Raw genomic sequence first — 21,814 nt, 5'->3', positions numbered from 1 at the left:
AATCAACCTGCCTAAGCACTTTGAGGTAAAAATAGTTTAGAAATAAATTTAAAAATAACTTTTAGATAAAAATTCTCAAAATTTCCATTGTCTGGATAGGTGCAAAAGGTGCCTGCCCCCATCACCAACACTGAAGCACAAGGCAACGACATTTAGTGATGGAGAATTATCAGTCACAAACCACAATCAAGACCATATAATGCAAGACTTTCAAACAGTAAGTGTCAATGCACGTGACTGAGAAAATTAGGGCTCTTCTTGATGGTAACTTGCTAGGACACAATGCTGGTAAGCAAAGAAAAACAGACAGAAAGAGCACAATTGAACTTGCCACACAGCAATGATTTGATGGAAGGATTAACAGTATCTGAACTGAAGTGTCTGTGGGAATAAAGACAACGGCATAACATGAAAATCTGTATGTCAAGGCGTGTTGATAGCATTTAAATAGCTACGGATTTTTGATAACCCAAGAATGGATACTTCAGAAGGGACCTCACTTCAGAAAGTGACATTTTAAAGTATAGCTAGATTTGAACATTTTAGTTAACACAGAAGATACTGAAGTAAACTTTATGCTGCTAATATGCATGTATGAAAACGATGTATTGTATCATGGATCACAGTCATGCAGACCCATATTCTTAAACGCGGATTACTTGACCCCACTCAAACTACCTTAAGAAGTGAGAGTATTGACACTACTTAGGAACAACTCAGTGCTTTGTTTCTCACTAAAAATGGGAATAAACAGAAAAGCAAGAGATCTGAGTAGCTGGTGTAGAGAACAAAAGAGAAATGATGGGGAAAGAAAGCAATTAACTGGGGTAAGGAAGGAAATCTCCAATTTATCTCTAAAATATGAGCCTTAAATGTATTTAAATTATTAAAAGTTGAGAAATATTCAAATCTACACAACATACTGATCAAAATTTTATTTATGATTAGAATGGGGTCATCTACTCTAAAAAGACATCATAAATTTCTGCTGACACTAATTATCTTCACGGTCAGGTGATTAATTTGAACTTCACAACTCAAATGACTTTACAAAAACACTATCATTTATGTGTCAATGAAACACAAAGAAAAGAGGTGCAACTTTACTGTCTCTTTATGATTACAAGATACACACACACACAAAAAACCAACTCAAAAAACCCACCCACCCAGGCTTTTAGAGTACAGTTAATCACCAGTAATTTGTAATCGCTACTTTAAAACTTAACAGTGCATTTCTTCCATTTGCTTTCTTCTCACTGCATTCCTACCAACAAGAGAAACTCCAGTCTACTCACTGCCAACTTCATCTAAATGAAAAAGATGCTTCATATTTGAAATGAGAGGAGAATGAGTAAAGACTTGCAGAAATGTCCATGAGATCAAGGTTCAGAAGTACCAACAGCTGAAGCTTAAACTTGCAACATCACACTTAAATGAGAGATTTTTCACATTATAAAAGCTCCTTAAACTGAAGCCCAAAGTCATGGGCGTTCCTTTTCCATACTAGGACAATTACGATGCTGTGAAAATATCTGAACAAAAGACATTTAAAACAATAGGTAGCATTTTTGCTAAAATTAGAAAAAGTCTTATTCAGACCAATACCTTTCCTCGCTGTTCTCCATATGATTAGGGAAAGCATCAAAACCAAGCAGTAACTTTATAGCATCAAGGTAGCCATTGTTACAGAGCCAGTGTAAAGCAGTTCTTCCCTGTAGACGATAGAAAAAAAAAGAAATAATAATACTATTCCCAATCTCTATCACACCACAATAACAGTTGCAAATCATATTGCAACTTGATGCTATTCTGGACACGAAGGACAAACTGGTTCTTCTAAAACAACTCCCTTGTTAAAATGAAAGAGTACCTCACTTAAAAATGAAATCAGATATCTTTTTCTTTTTAAACTACATTACAACAAGCTTTTTCATCTGAAGTGGCTGAAAAATAGCATTAGGAAACTAGTTCTGGAGTGGATTTCTGTGCAGTTATGCTGCCTTTGCTCTGAAGAAGTTCTCAACAACTTTTGCCATTCAGACTGTTTTCCAGACTGATCCAAAATACTGCGACAAGACAGAGAACTATTAAGGAGATCAAACTCTGATGAGGTCTGAGGAAAGCTTATCAGCTCAGACAAATGCAGAATGACTCCATCTGTCCTTCCAAAAGAAGCCTGATTTCAGAAGTCTTGTTTCACTCACATAAAGCAGATGTCCAGCTCACAATTCTCAGTACACTGGCCAAACAGCCAGCTCCTGGCTCATAACTGCAGTGTGAATACTTACAGGTTTGCTAATATCAACAAAACTCACGCATTCCACTTCACTTCAAGGGCATGCCTCCCATATCAGCATCTTGCTTTTTTGAACTCCCAGTTTAACAAACAGTTAGAAAACTAGGTACCACATAAATACACAAAGAAGTTCCAAGTTCTGTGCTAACAAGCTGCACCTTGAACTACAAGCGCTGAAGATTATATTGCAGCATCTCTGTGTGAAGTAAGGAGGCCTGAAGTTGATGTCACCTACATTCAAGATGATGCCACATGAAGCTGGTAGCAGGTTTAGAAGATGTTCACAGTATACTCTGGAGAACCCATAATAAATAACACTTTTCCATTACTTAGAATTATTCATGTCCTACAATGAATAGCTAGAGAAAAATTTAACAATTTGAGTGAAATTATTTTGACTCATGAAGTTCTTCTGACTTCAGAGAAATTATGTCAAATAACAAAGAAATCTGTTATATGTTGCACAATTATTCTGGCTCCTAATTTCACTTACTGCTTGATAAAAATGACACAACAGACTATTTAAACAAACCAGTGTTCTTTTTTTTTTTTTCCCATCAAGAAGTGCTATATACAGATAAATAATTGAAAAAGTTCTTCTGCAATCTCACTTGCAATATCTTACTTGTTCTATCTCTCTAACACATGCTGAAGAAATGCACTATAAATGATAAAATCACATTCCCATATCAATTGTTAATAAAGAACCATACAAGCTAAAAAAGAAGATGCTTAAAATGACTCCTTGTATGATGACACTTTGATAAGACAAAGACAAAAATGATAAAGGAAAAAGACGAGTCTTCATTTCATGCCAAATTATTATTTCATTCAAAAGTTTAGAAGTGAAGACAGGGAAAATTATGCCAGGATGCTTTTCCTTTCATGATAAACAGCAGAAAAGATGTTTCAGTGTCCCAGAAAACAGGATGAACTTTACGTTTACAGTTATTTTAAACTTACTTAATGAAATCGCCCAGTGAAGGACAACATACCTCCTTATCCTGAATATTTGGATCTGCGTTGTTTTCCAGTAATACCACCATGCAGTTGATGTAACCTCCATAGGCAGCACACTGCAGAGGTGTTCTACCTGCGTAATCCTGCACATTAGGGTTGATTTTATTTTCTATCAGGATTTGGCACACATCAGCATTTCCTCCCAGGGCTGCCCAGTGAAGGGGCGAATGGCCATCTTGGTCCACTAAATCTACTCTTGCTCCTCCTATAACAACAAATACATTTTTGAATTAAGAGAAAGCAAACAATAAGTTTATATTCAACTATAACTTCTTTGGCAAATTGACAATACAGAGAAGTAGTTCGGAATGCCACATCAATGCTATTACCTAAAGCAAGCTGAAATGGCAATGAAATAATTTCAGCTATCTAACAACTTTAGAAAATCCTGATTATCATCTCAGACACTTTGGAAAATTCAGATTTGTCAAATAGCCTTGGAAAATCTAGATGTTATTTGTTCCAGCCTATTAATTTTAAAATTTGTCCAGCGAACAACAGAGGGAAGCAAACTTCACTAAGAAAAGTTGTTTGACAGAAAATGTATAATTCGTTAGTCTGGATACTTCACCAGGCAATAATAACAATAGGCAAATATCTCAAGTAGGAGAGAGACTGCTTCCAGTCCACGCAGAACTTTTCTGTGCGATTAAAAGAATTTTGCACCTAAGATACCACTGTTATTTCACCGTGTGTCTTACAGTTTAACAGAGCTTCTACAATTATTCAGAACTCTGTAGATACTCTTATTCTATTTACAAATAAAATGCTGTTTCTAAAATCCAGCTATGGGAAAATATTAATGATTTTGGATTTTGATAACTACCTTGCCCTCTTTAAAATGAGCACGAATTTAAATAGTCAAAAAATTTCCAAATATGACTACAAAAGCTTTGTCTCAGAAAAAAGCTTAATCTGATCTTATTCATTGAAAGCAGAACAAAAAGAAAAAAGAACCCCCCTCCAAAACAATGGCTTTCTGGGAGAAGAGGCAGTTGGAGAGATTAGAATGTACTTGAACAGGCTTGGACAGAAAAGAGCTGTTCAAAGAACTATCCCAGTTTTGAGAGTTTAGATTTAACTCTGCCAGTCTTTTTACTCAACGCTCTGAAACACTTCTTGTTATTTTCTAATGCTGTTCCACACAGGATACTTACAGACAACAGATTTTTTTCTGAGGAGTAATTTTCTACTCCCATTCTTGCTCAGTAATGCTATTAATTTCACAGCTCTACATAAAGGAACACCAGAAATCTGAACAGCTTTGTAAAAAAAATTTTTAACAGCTGACCTTTAATGAGAGTTTGTATCACTTCTTTGTGTCCCATCTCACAAGCTCGGAAAAGCGGAGTGTGTTTCATGACATCCAAAGCATCCACCTGTGCATTGCGTTCCAACAGCAATTTCACTGTGCTGACGTGGCCAGAAAGTGCAGCAGCATGTAACGCTGAAAGAAAAAAAGCAGTAGGAAAAAGAGAACACAATAATGTGAGCTCTGGAGGTTCACAATTAGAACAACCAAAGGAAAAGATTATTTTGATTGTTTTGGTAGAAAAGCTGCTTTCAAAAATAACCAGCTGAAGAACTCTTGTGAGTGATAGGCAAACTGAACCACATTTCCAAAGGTACAAGCATTACAGCACAGTAAGCAAAAAAGGTTAGCTCTAAGACATGTTTTTAATTTGCAGAAGTGTGAATTTTAACCTTATCAGCAGCAGGACTGGCTTATGCTCACGATTTGTATAACATTACCAGCTTTTGCTTAAAAAATTAAGAGATCACAGTAAGAACTACTTCTGTCTCTGTTCCACGGCATTTATTGTACTACCCCAAAGGACACGAGGCTGCCCATCTCAAGAGAAAGAAAGCTTTTCATTATTTCTTCAGCATTTTTCTTGAAAATGCCATTTTTTTCTTTCAAACAAGCAAACCCGTCTCAATTAAAAGTAACTCCAGATAACCACCCAGCTGTTTCTCCCTGCTCTTCTTTTTCATTTTCCAGAATTGCCTGGTGAAAATTTTACATAAAACTACATCAAAAAGCTATTACATCTCCACATAGTACCTGTAACTCCTTGCTCATTCAGGAAAATGATAAAGGACAAACTTCAGAATCACGGAATAGCTTGGGTTGGAAAGGGCCTCAAAGATCATCTAGTTCCAACCCCCCCTGCCAAAGTCAGGGTTGGCATCCACTGGTTGCATCAGGCACCAGATGAGGCTTCCCAGGGCTCCATCCAATCTGTACTTGAACACCTCCAGGAATGGGGAACTACAGCTTCTTCAGGCAGCCTGTGCCAGTATTTCACCACCCCATAACTTAAAAAATCTCTCCTGAACATCTAATCTAAATCTCCCGTCTTTGTGTTTAAAACAATTCTCCCTTGTCTTATCACTATCTACTCATGTAAAAAGTTGACTTCCCTCCTGCTTATAGGATCCCTTTAAGTACTGGAAGGAACTTAAACATACCAAGTTTTCCTTTCACACAACAGCATATGAAGTTCCATTGAATAAAAACTACGCAAGTTGGTTTTGCAGAATCCTACTCTTTTTGTCTTCTCATCTCTAAATGCATGCACACCTTACTAAACTTAAACCAACAAATAACACAGAGGCTCTTTTTAGCACAGTAAGACTACAGAGGTAAAGACACGATGTCTTAGGACTGAAGTTACTAACTGATAATAACTGCTGGCACCACAGCCTGTGGTTGAAGAGAATGCAGAAATGCCTGTATAACCAGCTCAGGGTTCTTTCTGAAGGAAACGCAATCTACATGCAGCAATGAGATTTCAAACAAATTGAGGACCTCATTTCTTTTGCTTACAATTGGATTTCAAAATGCTTTGGATTATTTCCCACGGCCAGCAATTGAATAAAATAACGTATGTTCTCAGAGGTGCACCTCCTCACATCTAAACTACTTCAGAGATGATCACGTACGAAGAATGTAGAATAGAAACACAAAAAAGTTTAAGCCAGAACTGTACTTTGTAGCAGGGGGTTGGAACTAGATGATCTCTCACTGGAACAGGCTGCCCAGGGAGGTGGTGGAGTCTCCTTCTCTGGAGATATTCAAGACCTGCCTGGACGCGTACCTGTGTGACGTGGTGTAGGGAGCCTGCTTTGGCAGGGGGGTTGGACTCGATGATGTCTAGAGGTCCCTTCCAACCCCTACAATTCTGTGATTCTGTGATCTTAAAAGTCCCATCCAACCCAAACCTTTCTATGATTCTATGATTTTGTGCAGTGCATTTTTATTCTCCCATGAAATTTCACAAACACTCCAATTTGGTCATTATTCAGTCTGGTCAAATGAGCAAGATGAGGGGCTGTACACAGTACCTGCATCCCTCTAACTGCTTCAAGTTATGACAGGCACAGTCAGGATCCAGCAGAGGCACTGCACAGAAAGGCATACCACAAAGGTCACTAGAAAGGATTTACTAGAAGACACTAGAAGGAATTACTTCTTGAACAATATCCAGAATGTCAAACTGCCAGGCTTGCAGTAGTTGCCTGACACTGTTTACCACTAACACCACTTCATATGGCTTATGAAACAGTGGGCCAGCATGATCTGCCACACAGATGCTAGTAAAAGATGCAGGTTGTTCACACAGTGAAGCCTTTTGATTTTCAACACTAGTGACTGGAGTTGTGATACAAATGAGGAACATTCTACAAGAAATGGGGTTGTGGCCTGAGGCAATATGACCGGTGCTGCCTTAAGAACTGAAATCCTGCTTTTACAATGATCCTTATGTACATCTGTTGCAGATATCAAGGGGAAAAAAAAAAACAAAAACTTTCATATGGACATTGATCACACTTGTGAAAAATATCTGTAAGCAGCAAGATTTGCACTAGCTATGAGAGTGGGACACTATAAGTAGAAATTTGACAAGAACGAGGTCCCTGCAGCTTTATGTATTTGGACGGGCCTAGTCTTCGTGTTCTGACCTCACTGTAAACTTTAGGTTCTGGTTTTTGTACTGCATTTCTTATGAAAGCAAAGGCAGTAAACCACTCAATCCAATGACACATGGGGTGTGTATAACAATGCAAGAGAAAAAGAGCTGCTGTGTCAGCTTGGCTGCTTCTTCCCCTCTATCACTCATTCTGACGCAGGCATCTTGTTTCGCACTTTGTGCTCAGTATTTTCTTGTAAGCCAAATTTTCTGTGATGGAGTCACGGTGACTGAAGAGATTCCCTGGCCAGCTGCTCACAATGGGACCTTTGTTCATCCGACAGACAGAGCCCTCACCATTGTATGCAGTGACGGCAGAGCTATAAAGCTGCCCCTGTAATGCTCCTGCAGCGCTGATCTCTGCGAACAGGGAAATTCCTTTCCCTTGGTGTCATTCTCCTACACAATAAGCAGAGTCTTGAGCTGAACGGAGAACTTGCTCTTTTTTTAAGTAAATGCAAAAAGCTACGTTAATGCAACAATATGACTGAGCTTAACTGAGTTCAGCACAAAAGTCAGCAAAACACAAACTTGAACTCTCCTCAGCAACTGCAGCCTGGACACAGCCATGTACACTGTTTTCTATTACCCCATGGTTTCCTGTTAGAATACAATACTACTCTTCCCCCAAAACCTGGGAAGGATTACGAATCTTCAGGAAAAAAAAAAAATCAGGTCTGCAATTAGAAAGTGATTTACTGGTGGGCTTCCTTTGAAGTTTACAGCTCACTATAATAAAGCTCACCCTGCCGCACACATTTGCATAGCGGTAAAATTCAGACTGCTCGATAGCAAGTGAAGAACAGCACAGCTCTGAACTTCAAGACTGTTAGTGTGCACTACACAATGGCAGCTTCAAGTAAATGGAACATCCATTAACTGCCTTGAAGTCCTACAAGATCAGGATTAGAAAGTGATTAGGCATTGCAGCTATGAAAGGTGTAGCTGCCTGAGTTATCCAACCACCATGAAATCCACACCTGAATAATTTCAGAAACAGTCTCTGAGTACTGTTTGCAAAGAACAAGCTCCTTTATAAGGAGGTCTGCACAGTGCCTACAATATTACTGTATTTAAGATCTGAAATACTGAAAGGCATTTATAAGGAACAAGTACAAGTGGCTCTAATAAAAGAAGAAACACTAAAATAGTTGAGCATTTAGTTCGCAGGCATCAGACAGTCCGAGATCTTAGACATTTTGTTTATCTCGGTATTTTTTTCTTTTAACTCACAACTTACAAAGCTGTCATAATGCAAAAAGGCTAATTTGAGGTGTGTTCATTTGTAAGGAAAGAACTCAGATTTATAAACAGAATTTTAAAGGAACTGAAACTGACAATGTAAACACCTTTATAACTAAAGGAAGTGAAAACTGCAAATTGCAAGTGATAGTCATACTTGCTGTTTTCCAAATGCTGAACCACAAAACTTTGACACTGAACTTATTTACCATTTTATATAATTCGAATTACAATAGAAGCCATAAGTGTTATCTGAAAAGTGAAAAACTATTAAACATTTTTTTTTTTCTTGTTTGGAATATACCATCACTGGAAAATCTCTAGGAAAAGATTAACACAGAAGGCAACAGTGTGTTTTATTTGGTGAAAATTGCACTAACTGGAATCATTCAGTGGCTCTATTTAAAAGTATCTTACCTGTCCCAGCATATTTGTCTGTCATATTGATATCAATATCCAGTTTCAAATCCAGCATAGTCCTAATGACGTTGTCACTGCCTTTCCCAGCTGCCCACATGAAGGACGTTCTTCCCTCAAGATCTGAGTCATCTTTTACAGAAGGATGTTTCAAAAATACTTCTACTGTTTCCTGAAAAGACATACTATTGGAATTAATGCTGAAAGAAATCTGTGACGACAAGAAACTATTTTGTCTCATCTGGCTGCCTCTGAAACAAATCAAAGCTTTCATTTTTCCTTTTTATGTTTATATGGAGTATCTGTCCAACAGGAGGACTGTATTTTCTGCTATGCCCTTTTTCTCTTCAGCATTAATAGCCACATCCTCAACTACTATCATATTATCTCTTACTCTTTTCTTTTTAGTGTCAAGTATCACGTGTTCATCACAAGGAAGTGAAGGACATTGCGGTTGTTGTGAAGAAAGCAGTGGGAAATGGGAAAAACATTTTTGGCTTATCAAGATATTACTGTAATAATACCATGATGCTAAAATACTTTTTCTTCAAAATACTTCTCTTGCTACATTTTTCTTTAATTTAAATCTGAATATGACTACACAAGTAAACATTACAGTTTGCCTATCTTAACCATTCAAGAAAGCCCAAGAAAACAGAACTTTAAAAGAAACAAATACATTTCCTAGTATTTAAATATATCATCAGGTTAATAATTATGGAAGCACTGAAAGTAAATAAATAAATAAATAAATTCTTTACACTCGAGTCTACACTTTCTACTATAATTATCACAACCGAAGTCTTTAAATTAAAGAGCTTGATTTAAAGAATTATTTCTTCAAATGTCATATTTGTGCTAAGCTCTCAGCAAACAAGTCCACTCAACCTTCTGATAACTTCTTAATAAGCCACAGTACAAGAAAGGGAAGGAGGAAGTCACTGCTGCAAGAAAAAACAGGGAAAGGTTTTTCTTATCTAATGGCTCATAAATGTTGTATATGTAACAGCTGGTATGCATCTATATTGTCACAGATAAGCTAACTAACAAAAACTGAAAAGTGAGTTTTATTATTTTATTTTTTGTATTTTAGCATTAGTGCTACTTCAACCTTTCCCTCATGTGATCTCAAAAGCACTCTGGTAGGATAAGAATCTTTGTCTATAATAAAGACTCAGCTGAAACATTTACTCAAGAATCATTTATGCCCAACTGACCAGTCGATTTCTTTTTTAATAATTATTATTTTTAGTTATTATTTATAATTTCATCCCTGCAAACATCCCACATAAAACAGCACAGTTTATAGCTTTTTTAACTGACTGCCATCAGACCTCGAACACAAATGGCTACTCATGAGACCAACAGCACACTACCAGAACTCTGCTCTGCTTGAAATCCTGCAAAATGAAAAGGCTGGACCTTTTCGACACCAAGGTGCCACATCTTACAAACATAAAAATCCAAAAAAAAGGAAGAAAATTTAGTCCCACCTTCTGCACGCTAAGATCAGTACTATTAAAGTACCTAATCTTTGGGCAACCTATTTGGGTCTTACACTAAGAAACCTTTCTTCTTCAGCTATTCCTTATATAATATACATATAATATAGTGGGAATAAGTAAGTCTTCAAAATGTTTCACCTAGATTAACTGGCAGCTAAATCTCTTTGGTCTCTAAGAAAATAAAGAAGCCATATTAGAGAGCATACCTAACCTGAGGAAAAACAGAACAAAGATCAAGATATTGAGTTCAGTAAAAGAGAGACCTATGGAACTATTTACAAGAAACAAAAAAGATCAAATTTTCTTTGTAGGGACAAAGACACATCTTATTTAAACTGAGAAACAAACCACGTCTCTGTAAACTTGGGCAGTCTGAGCAGAACAATAATGTGGCTCTGAAGCCATAAACATATGGATGCTATCGCCAAAACAAACACGGATGAGTTTCCCTTCAATTGTTTGGCTTTGTATAAGGAAAGCAGTAGTGGGAGCTAGTCTTGAATATTTATCTAATATAAAAAATACAGCAAATATTGGTGCTCAGAAAAAAACACAGTAGTTTAAAAATAAAAAAATTAAAAAATAAAAATGAGAGAGAGAGAAGCTCCAGGAATAATTTAGTCATGCATAAGCAACAGTTCTGGGATCACATCATCAGCTCAAAGAGGCCTGTAGACTTGGAGAGAGACTCTCCCATTTTGTTCTTCATCTAAGATGCAAAACACTGAATTCATTGTAAGTTCACAAGATTACAAAAGAATGCCTGATTCCATCACCTACTTGGCTTCCCTCTAAAACCTAAAGATGTCATACTTTGTCTGGCTGATGGGATCAAAAGAGAGCAACATAATGAAAATGTTTCATACAACTAAATCAAGCCCAGAAAAAGAAAGCCAGTATGAAAAATTATTTCATAAAGAATGTACCAATACAGAAAAGAAGATAAAAGCATAAGAAGATAATCACTGGATTATCGCTATCTTTTCCACAGATCACTCCCAGTTTGAGAGTCTGACTCAGACTTGAAAGAAAAGCTCTCACAAGATAAATATTTCAGGCATGTGAGTCTGACACAAATTGTACATACCACATTGTAATAATGGACAATAATCGGCTCAATGAAGCATTCTGTAAAAATGCACAAGCTACACACAACAAATGTGCTCCAATGAAAGTCTGAATTTAAAACAAACAAACGACTCTGAAGGTTTTTACTAAGACCATCCTCAAAAAAATATAAATAGAAAAACAAAAGGTGTCTCAGTTTCACAAGGAAACAGAGGCCTGACAGCTGTGCTATCAATACACGTTGGTCAGTTGCCTTTTGAAGTAGTACCCAGTAATAAGCATAAAAGGAATGATTCTCCAAGATGCTAAGATTTTCTGAAATTTAACAGGTCAGAAGGCAAGAAAGATCCTAATTAATACCCCTGTTAAAAAAATGGTACAATATAAACTGCATTACTAAATAAGCACATTAATTAGGCACCAGATAATCCTTCTTGTATCAGGAGAATGTGAATAATACAACTGAAGAAAACTCAAACTATGCACAGCATAATGCTACTACGAGAAACAGAGTACAAAAGAAGCACAAAGGAAGCCTTCTTAAGTTCCAGTGGCTGAGAACTACACTACAACACCTACAGCCAGAAATTGTTAAAGCTCCTAACTTTTTTGACTTACCTCCACCACATCATAGAATGGCTTAGGCTTTGGACAAAAACTAGACTTTCTACCAAATATATGAGAATTTGGCTGTCTGGATTTTGCTAAGAACAATCTTAAAAAGCAAAAGCACTGTAAAATAGTAGGTGCAATTCCCATTTCATTAATGTACAAGTAAAGTCATTATTGCGTGCTCTGATGCAAAAATACACAAAAAGTCTTTGTAAAGCAATTTACTTTCAAAATTTATACATAATAATTTGAAATGAACTACATTTATATCACACTACTAGGAAGACTCTGAGTTAAACTTGTGCTGACCCTGTTTATATGACTTTTTAAAAACCAACTCACTTTATTACATCGTAGACATTTCAGCAAAATACATTTACTTTCCATTTAGGGTGTGTGATACTTACAGCAAAGTTGCTCTGTGCAGCATAATGCAGAGGTGTTGCACCTTGGCTATCAGATGGGATAGTGCCAAACTTATTTCTTTCTAATAAGAGATGGACAATCTGAGCATGACCTGAGAAAATGCAAAAATAACAAGAGTTTATCAAACACTTCTCTATTAAAAAATAGAAAATGAACAGACTTCAATAAACAGTGTTTGTGCTGTAGCCACAATGGTCTAAAAACTGAGAGAATCACATGTCTAGATATTTGAACTGTTAAGCATGGCATGCACCTTCTTCCTAACAGTGCCACCTTTTGCATCCTCGTTTCTGAGGAGCATCAGTAAATCAGAATGACATGAACAAGTGACAAATATTTTGTTCTTCCTTTAAAGAAAAGAATGAGAGCAGTTCCTTAAAGAAACCTGCAGTACCTGGACAGAAATCTGCAATATTAAGATTATACTGAACAAGGTGAATAAACCCAGAGAAAGTTTAGATAACTCAGCTAAGATGCTGTGTCTGAATGACAGACCAGTCAGAAATAGAACAGTCAGTAAAGACTGATACTATCTGACTTGAATCCAAGTGTGGATTCCTAATTCAGGATTTATTCCAACAAAATTTCAAGTGAAGGTGAGTGGCAGAATCCGTAGCATAGACTGCTGCTAGCTGCCACATCTGCAATAAACAACAAACTGACACACAGCTCCTTCCATTAAGACAGATTTGAATGTCCATAGGTTAAAACAGCAAAAATTTGGTGAACAGAATTTTATATCCACTTCACATACAGAAAAAAAGCAAGACAAAAAAGTATATTAACATTAAAATCAATGGATCCTTTCTTATATGTTCTTTTAGACATATGTTCCATTCAGAGAATATCTTAATAATTTACTATTTTAAAGACGATACTATAAGGCATAAATCACATAAAAATACTCCGACTCCCAGTGTCTTGTGTGAGAGCAAAACAGACTGTTCTACAGGTTGTTACTTTTCCACAATTATCATAAAGGAAAAAGGTAAATCTTCCTACTAGCAGCAGGCTATTTAATGAGAACACTGACAACAAGAGAACATAGCCATGCAACAAATGTAATATGCAGCATTTCAAAATCTAATATGTAAGCCCTCTTTTGTGGCATACCATTTTAAGACTATAAGTGTACAGAAGTCGAAGAAATGAGAGAAAGTGATCAACCTCAGTGAAAAAGGCTGAAAAGCTATCTGGGAACTTAAATTTATCCAAAAGATGTGTTAGGGTGTACAGAAAAGTTCTTCCCCTGAGTAATTAAGACGAGAGTGGAAGCATTATCCCTTCCTACCAGAAAAACACTAAAAAGAAATATACTGTTACGTTTTTCCCATCTAAAAACTGAACTGAAACAGGAACACTGAAAGAAGTTGGTTCTGAATGGATTCTCAGCAGGAAAACCACAAGAGTACTACTGAATGAGAAAAGAAGTTGTCTGAACTTTTAGGACACAAATAGAATAAGGGCAGTTGAACTCTGTAATCTGTACAAGAGGCCTGCCTAAATTAACTGTAAGAAGAAAGACTTGTGGGAATTGAAAAAAACCCAACAAATTGTGCTTGGTGTGATAGTAAACAAACTCATACAGTCTGGACAAACATCAGAACTCGATACTTGAAGTCAAAAACTATCATTGCTATAATATTTTTATTTAGAAGAAATGTAACTTGGCTGACACTTTCATGTACCCTGACAAAATAAAAAGTAACAGGAGCAACAATGCTATGTGAACCAGCCACGAGCAACCCACCACCTTCAATACAGCAGCTGTTTTGGCTGTATCTCTGCACTTTATAACAAGCCCTATAATTAAGATCAATTAATAACATCCTAGACTCTTTGAGGTCTATACTAGACATTCAGTAGCCACCTCAAAAAGAGTGCTAAAAAGCAATCAAGATTTATCAGTAAGAAATTCTCCATGGACATACGCCACCTAGAGACCTCACGAAGTTCACGAAGTACCCTGGTGGTCTTGGCACATCCTACCCCTTTATTCCACACTGATTAGACAATCTGTTTTTCCAACAGACAAAACCTCTCAAATGCAATCAATTTCAAAACACAATAAATTTCGCTTCTTGGACAGAAACGAGTAATAATGATTGTTTCTTTGGGAGACAGATCCAAGTACACTTACAGTGTTTCACAATTTCCCTGTGAAAATTCAATATATCAACTTGAATCCAAATGCAAATTTGAGAACATCCTTTAAAAAAAGAAAAGGAAAAAAAAAAAAAGAAAAAAAAAAGCAATAAAAACAATAAACCAAAAACCAGAATCAAACCACCATATATACTGTCACTGAAGTTGCGAAGTAACTTGCTCCAGTGAACAATTTGATTCTTTTATTGACATTCTTTGTCTGTTGCATCCCAAAGGGTAACGGGGAGAAGTTTGTTAAGATGAGTGAGAGTGTTTGGATTCTTTCTTTTTATCAAGCAGACAATCTATTTTTTTTCTTCTTCTACTGAGGAGAATGGAAACCAGGAAGTCAATTTTTCAACTTGTATTATTTTTGTGCCTGTCTTTTTATGCGTTTCATTTTCATTAGTATTTATTTGTATCTATTTTTAGCTGTTTTACGAACATATGGTCTTGTAAACTGTGAAACCAAAGAGCACAGAATTCACATATGCAGTGTTGCAGTTGACAGAATACCCAACTCTGAGGCTAGTAATGCAAACAGGAAAAAAAAGCTTTATGCGGAGAACCAGCAATAGACCAAAACATGGGAAAAAATAACTAACCGGGTGTTTTGGAGAAGAGCTAGAGGTAATATTTGCAATTACTTTTTGCCTCTGCAGTAATGCTTCATTTACTCTCTCAAGAAAGTCACTTCATCCAGTGGAATGAGTTCATCAGAGGGCCACCAAGATGGGAAAATGTCTGGAACAGCGCCATGTGCAGAAAGTCTGAGAGGTGTTTTACACCTGATGACAGTCAAGCAATGGAACAGGTTGCTCAAGGAGGATCTTGCAATCACTGTCATCAAAGGTTTTCGGTACTTGCCCTGTGTAAAGTCAACAGCAATCTGATCTGACTTCATTGTTTACAACTCCTACGGGGCAGACTGTTGGATTCCATGTTCTGAGATCTCTTCCAACTCATCTTTCTAAAATAATACTAAACACCAATATTTCTCCCCTTACTATGCCTGTTTATAGATAAACTATTTATCTTTCTCTCCCAAGGTCTTCAATCGCACTCTTCCAATTCCTTAGTATATTGTGCAACAAAAAAAAATCGCCTTTGAACAACTGAATTGTAATACAACGAAAGAAAACACAACCTCTAGAATGGAGGAGTTAGTGATTGGAATGAGCAGGCAGTCTCAGCAAGAATCAGCAGATCCTGTAATTTTAACCCTAGAATTTTTGCAGAAACTGATGAGATTATCCACTGATTTTATTATTATTTTTTTTTTACCAATCAAGATTTTTAATATTTTGCTGAAGGAGAAGAGGCTGATACGGTAAGTCAGAATGATAAGTCATTAAGCTCACAAAATGGGTTACTCATATTGGCAAATCATAGTTCAAGAAGCCTTTTAAGCACTTAAGGAGAAAACCAAAATAACTTCATGGCCATTTCCCACCTCATCAGAAAGTATTTTGGAACATTCTACTATTTAGAGGTCTTGTTTTTACAAAATTAAATGCAAGGATGATTAGCTCTGCAGTACTTTGTGCATTTCAGACTTCTAATTCTTCACCACTATAGCATGTATATGATACGGTGAATGAATTTCATGTATGTCAACCATGACAATGCATGATACTAGCTGTACAACTATCCCCTGAAATCTATTTTTATTCCAGACAAAGAAGCCGCGCTATAGGTAATTACAGTTTTTCCAATAAGCACTGCTTTTATCAAATCATTTACTGTTGAAAATACATCTTCTGCAGTACATCTTCCCTCTAGTGGCTCACAAAAACAGTAGTTCTCTGTCAATCGCATTACCAAAACAAAATCGAGCTAATACCATAAGCTGAGACAGTTAGAAACATCTGTAATTTCATTCAACTGTACTGCAAGCCTCCCACACTGTGTACTTTGCTCTAATATCAGTTTCTTCAAATCCTCAGCAATATTTTCTACAACAGTATTTGCTGACAAAGGAATGCACTCCAGTTTGATGCCATATTGTTTTCCAAGCCTTATTTCAGCCATTTTTACCATAGCAGGCAGAATGAATGCTTCCCCAATTCTTTGTGTTTTTCTGTTAAGTTTAGTGAAATTTTCTAAAGCACTGGATTACCGTATGACTTGAAACATCGTAAAAAAAACCGTAGAGGTTTATTTTCATGTTCTTCTTGCTTAGCATCTACATGTCTTGTTAATCACCATTGCTTCCAATGACTACTAGCTAATTTCTCGAGGGATTAAGGGAAGGATCATTGTAAACAATAATGGATGTCAATCCATACTTTAAATAGTCTTAATTATTATTTCTAAGCTTTGGGGCCAAATTCTCTTCACGTATGACTATTGTTGTTTTTCCTTAGAATGTGGCTGATACAGAGTACAAGCAGCAGGAGATACATCAGCTCTGCCATGTTCCTCTTGTTTGCTTGTATTGACAATACCAGCACTATCTTCAATCTGCAGTTACTTTCCAAGATTTTTTTTTAAATCACTTGTCTGACTGTGAGTGGTTTTTCAGTAAAAATTAAACATAACCTGTAAACCAACTTCACCAGGTATAAAGAAACCGCAATACATCATAACGTGCTGAAAGCAAATGAATAAGGATATGACAGTCAGCCTCTCTGCATTGTGGAACAGTAACACTTCCCTCAGGGCACCTTTTGAATTGTACATGACTGTCTTGACATGAAGACAGCGTAGTGTAATTTCTTTCTTTTTTAAGATAAAAAAAGAAGAAATGCAAGTTTGGCTACTTTCTTCATGCATTTCAATAACATTGTCTTGGGCACATATTCCTCTTTGGAGACTGCTGCTCTAGAGCAGCAGGTTTTTTCAGTATTGGTTTCCAGAGAAACTTCTTATTTTAAACCTATGAACAAAGCTACATGCAAGAACATCTCATGCACTCTAGTTGCTCTTAAATCATGAGCATATATAGCCTGCTGATGTTTTACAGTGCTTTGGAGAACCTAAGGCTGAAATAACACTACACACAAAATACTAATACTTGTCTAGCAGAAACTGACTATTATTGTTCTAAGAGATTATAATGTAATGCTGGAATTAAATAAAAAACAGATACAGAGATTAAGTACCGCAGCCCATGAGCTATTAAATAATTTCGGCATTGTCCAGTTTACCAAGTAAGGCTGCCCAGTGAAGAGGAGTTCGAAACAAGTTGTCATACGATGTCACATTGCAGCCTTCGTAGGAGGTCAGGACATCAACAACTGCCACATTCCCATCAGCAACAGCAAAATGAAGTGGAGTTCGTCCTTCATAGTCTTGCCAGTTAAGCAAAGATTCTGTAGGTGCAGCTTCCTTTAAGAAAAAATAAAAATACCAAATTAAAAAAGTACTCAAGGCAAAGAGAAAAACTGTACGTTCTTCACAGGTATATCTGGAGTCTCACAGAGATGAAGTGTCCTTGTTCAGTAGAATGTAGCTTTGTAAACTATGTTTTGTCAGCTTGTAACGCAAGTGACTCTTTACATAGATCCTGAAAAGACTGTCTCAGGCTACTGTGAAAATAACTACATCTTCTTTAATTAATTATCTAAATTAAACACAACATGTATCTCAACATACTCTTCTCTTATGACACTCACATTTGCACAAATTGGTCTTATAGCTCTCATTATATTACTTTTCCTAGCATTTTAAAACCACATGATTATCAATATTTCCACCAGAAATGTCAAGCTGACAGGATGAGAGAGTACTTCTAACAAACATAACTACTTGTCATGAGCTTAATTTTGAACATAAAGTCTTTAAGAGTACTAAGATTATACATCTGAACATATAACATAGCAATTAATAAATATAGCTTCACTTTTCATCACATTTTATTAAAGAATATGCTAAATTTCTTTCACATAAGCCCCCATGGCGTATAAATTTATATTACAATGATTCTTTTCATCAATTTTTTTCTAAACACACTGCTCTTCATGAATTTCTTTCTCAGGCAGAAGAGCACATTCAAATGATCATCACTTTAGCACTGCAGAGATCTCCAAATGGTGAATATGATAAAGCCCCACAAAATAACTCTAGACTTTGTCTTCTAGAAAAGAAAGCAGTAGCTCAAGAGAAAGCAGTGAGCCAATCAACAGAAATTCAAGATGCAGGACACCAAACATCTAGAACAGAAGAAAGATGTCAAAATAAGAGCTTAAATAAATGGTAGGGTCTAAGCCTGCTGTTCTGTTTCCAATGACTCAAAACAATTCACTGAAGTCATGCACAAATCTTGTGGGGAAAAAAAAAAAAAAAGGAAGAGTCTTGAGATCTTCAAACTGTAATGACTTCCAACAGCAGTATGGGTTTTGAATCATGACAACTAAGAAAAAAGATCATCCTGAAAATAATGTACCACACTATATTTCACAATCTATGAAACAGGAGGGAGAGACTGTGATCAGTAGCTTCTTAACTAAAAAAGTCGGTTCCTGATTCCTTTCTCTTTAAAATAATTGAAATTTTTCCTACAGACTTCATGAGGTACACAACTACATCGTAAAATTACCTGTATTTGCATTATCTGAAATGCAGTAAGCATTACACATAAAACCAACACCAAGAACATTAAATCAAGCAGCAGAAAGTCAGGATATGATTTCTAACACAATATTAAACTACAAGGCTGTACATTCTATGCTTTCTATTTAATATATAAAAATAAATTTAATCATATTTATTAAGTGCCATCTGGCTACATTAATACTGCAGAGGGAACCTCATCTGCAATGCCCTGATTCTTTGTATCTTACTCAGTTTCTTTAAAAATGTCAATTTCGACTTCTTAATAATTAATTTTCTAAAGTGAAACAGCATATATTTTCTATATTGTATTTAACTGATATTTATGCTCTCCAACTTACACACCTAAAATATCTGATGCAATTTTTCTGTATCAGTAGTATGGCTTATTAGGCCAAAAAAATTAATCTACTTGAAACATATTATCGTTCATTACTATATCTAGCTGCTAGCACAATAACAGACGATCTATTAAAAACACAGAAGTTGATAAATATGAATCTCTAATTAAAAATAAAATCGAAGTTGTTATATGCAAAATATACAGTAATCAAAGCATGAATACCATTTATTCTAATGCATTCTATCTAATTGCATTTTTCTGAGTCATTACACTGGAATGCTGTTCCCTAGCTTTAGTAGTGCTCAGAAGCAAGCTGTCACTAGGCTTCATTTCTGCATATTTGAACAGCTCAGCAGAGGGAGTATAGAACCCACTGCTAGAAAATCAGAAGCAGTATTTGAGAATCACTTTTAAGTATCACTGAAATCAAATGATATTTCCAGATCTAACCTGCACTAGAAGAAAATCTGTCTGAACAAAATGGGCAAAAAATAAGAATTATTCTTCTCTTTACCTGAAATTCACTGATGTAAACTAGAAAGCTAATTTTTGAACCTTCCAAAGCAAAAAGCCAAACTAAACAATCAAATCCTAAAACTCTTGGCTGAAAGTGACCGACATTCTATAGAACACATCCAATGATCCATAGCGTCACTTTATCAAAACAAAAAAGAATCTTTTAATGATAAAGTCACAGTTCACATTCTAGATTAGAAGTACTTGTGTTTTCAAATCTTTGGCTACTTGAACAAAAATTCCGTAGGAAACCTCATTCCTACATTCAAGAGTACAATTTCTTTGTACTGTTAAGTGCTTTTGCTAGGAAACTATCTATAACTGAACTGTCACACTATATTAATATTTCAAGCACAGTACACAGAAGAAACAGAAGCTACACATGTTTGGGTTTTTTTTCTGTCGCAATTAGAACAATGGAATTGCAGGCAACAATGGAAAGGGTTGTATAAATAAATGTCATGTCTCTTACCATGAAGAATAAACAAAGAGAAGAGATACAAAACAGAGACAGAGTACTAAGCAGTTGCTTCCATCATATTAATGGAACTATATCCTGTTCTTTTCTCCTTAAATCTTCCCAACGTTTTTCATGTAACCATGCACTGCTGAATCTGGAAAGGTGGAAAAGGAAGTTCACCATGAGAGGACCTCCAGATGAGAGTTTCTCTCCGCTTTACATGTTTAATTTCTAAAAACATAATTTGTTCCATTTTCACTCTATTTCATGGATTCTGATACTAGATACAATCAACTGTGCTTAATTGTCACCACTGTAAACTGAACTTTCTTATTTAGCACTGAGCTGAGCTCTTTTCGTTATTATTTTTACAGTCCCCATGGGCTAAGTACTGTGTGAACATCAAGAAGAATGACCATTCTTATTTTTATGGATTTAAAAACAGGAGTCAACAAATGGACACATTCAGATGGCAGAGCACAGAAAACCAAGACAACATATTTTAAGTATCACACACTGTGGTCTCAGTAAAACCAGCAGCTTAACTTTTGTCAAGGTTTTATGTGAAATTCTTCCACAGTGTTTAAGATAACATGGCAGAAACAACAGCAGTGTTATTTGCCATAACTTGTTCAACAGCAACAAATGCTGCCAATGCACGTTAAGTGGTGGTAAATATCAATATCTCACCACTATCACAGCAAGAGCATGTAGCTTATAGCACTCTATAATGAAAGCACAGTCTGTGCTAGATATGACCAAAACTAAAAAGCCCAACCCAACAGAAGGGCAACAGTGACTTTGTCAGAGTCGCAGATCTTTCACGCTGCTGCCACTACAAAACTCTTCTGGTGAATTTAGCAATGCCATTATGTAAGTTAAAACACAAGATAATTAAAACTTTATCTGTACGGATGCATGTATTAGAAACAACATGCAGAAAGAATTTGAAAGTTTACAGAGTTAACCTGTATGTTAGGACCAGGGGAAGTAAAAGAATCAAAGGTAATGCTTGGGCAATAGATTTGGAATTGGTATTATGATAAAAAACAACTAAGAAAGGAGAGCAAGACTGTAAGCACTGCTTTAGTTGTGTCGCCTTAACACTGCCAAACAGATATCTAAAAAGATAGGTAAGAAAAACACTTCAGTTCTAAGACACAACGAGGTTGTGCTAATGGGTTACATTCAGAAGCACCCACACACAACAAGAAAAGGTATTTATACTTAAAA

General features: G+C 36.1%; 1 protein-coding gene across 6 annotated transcripts in view; it reads right to left on the bottom strand.

The window, feature by feature from the left end:
• INVS (inversin) overlaps positions 1–21,814 on the bottom strand; it is a 76,881-nt gene that overhangs the window by 19,499 nt on the left and 35,568 nt on the right. For 3 of the 6 annotated variants that reach the window (XM_072329768.1, XM_072329767.1, XM_072329769.1), the window contains 7 exons: positions 20,594–20,735; positions 17,858–18,038; positions 12,545–12,654; positions 8,953–9,124; positions 4,611–4,766; positions 3,295–3,524; positions 1,609–1,715 (listed from right to left, as the gene is read on the bottom strand). In XM_072329768.1, the coding sequence (XP_072185869.1) occupies positions 1,609–1,715; positions 3,295–3,524; positions 4,611–4,766; positions 8,953–9,124; positions 12,545–12,654; positions 17,858–18,038; positions 20,594–20,596 (959 nt within the window). In that variant the 5' untranslated portion in view covers positions 20,597–20,735. The remainder of the gene's footprint in view (positions 1–1,608; positions 1,716–3,294; positions 3,525–4,610; positions 4,767–8,952; positions 9,125–12,544; positions 12,655–17,857; positions 18,039–20,593; positions 20,736–21,814) is intronic. The other 3 variants (XM_072329764.1, XM_072329765.1, XM_072329766.1) reach the window with 1 other exon arrangement.

Source organism: Excalfactoria chinensis, chromosome 2, assembly GCF_039878825.1.
Source record: "Excalfactoria chinensis isolate bCotChi1 chromosome 2, bCotChi1.hap2, whole genome shotgun sequence".
Lineage (NCBI taxonomy): Eukaryota > Metazoa > Chordata > Aves > Galliformes > Phasianidae > Excalfactoria > Excalfactoria chinensis.
This window is presented reverse-complemented; position numbering and strand designations above follow the sequence as displayed.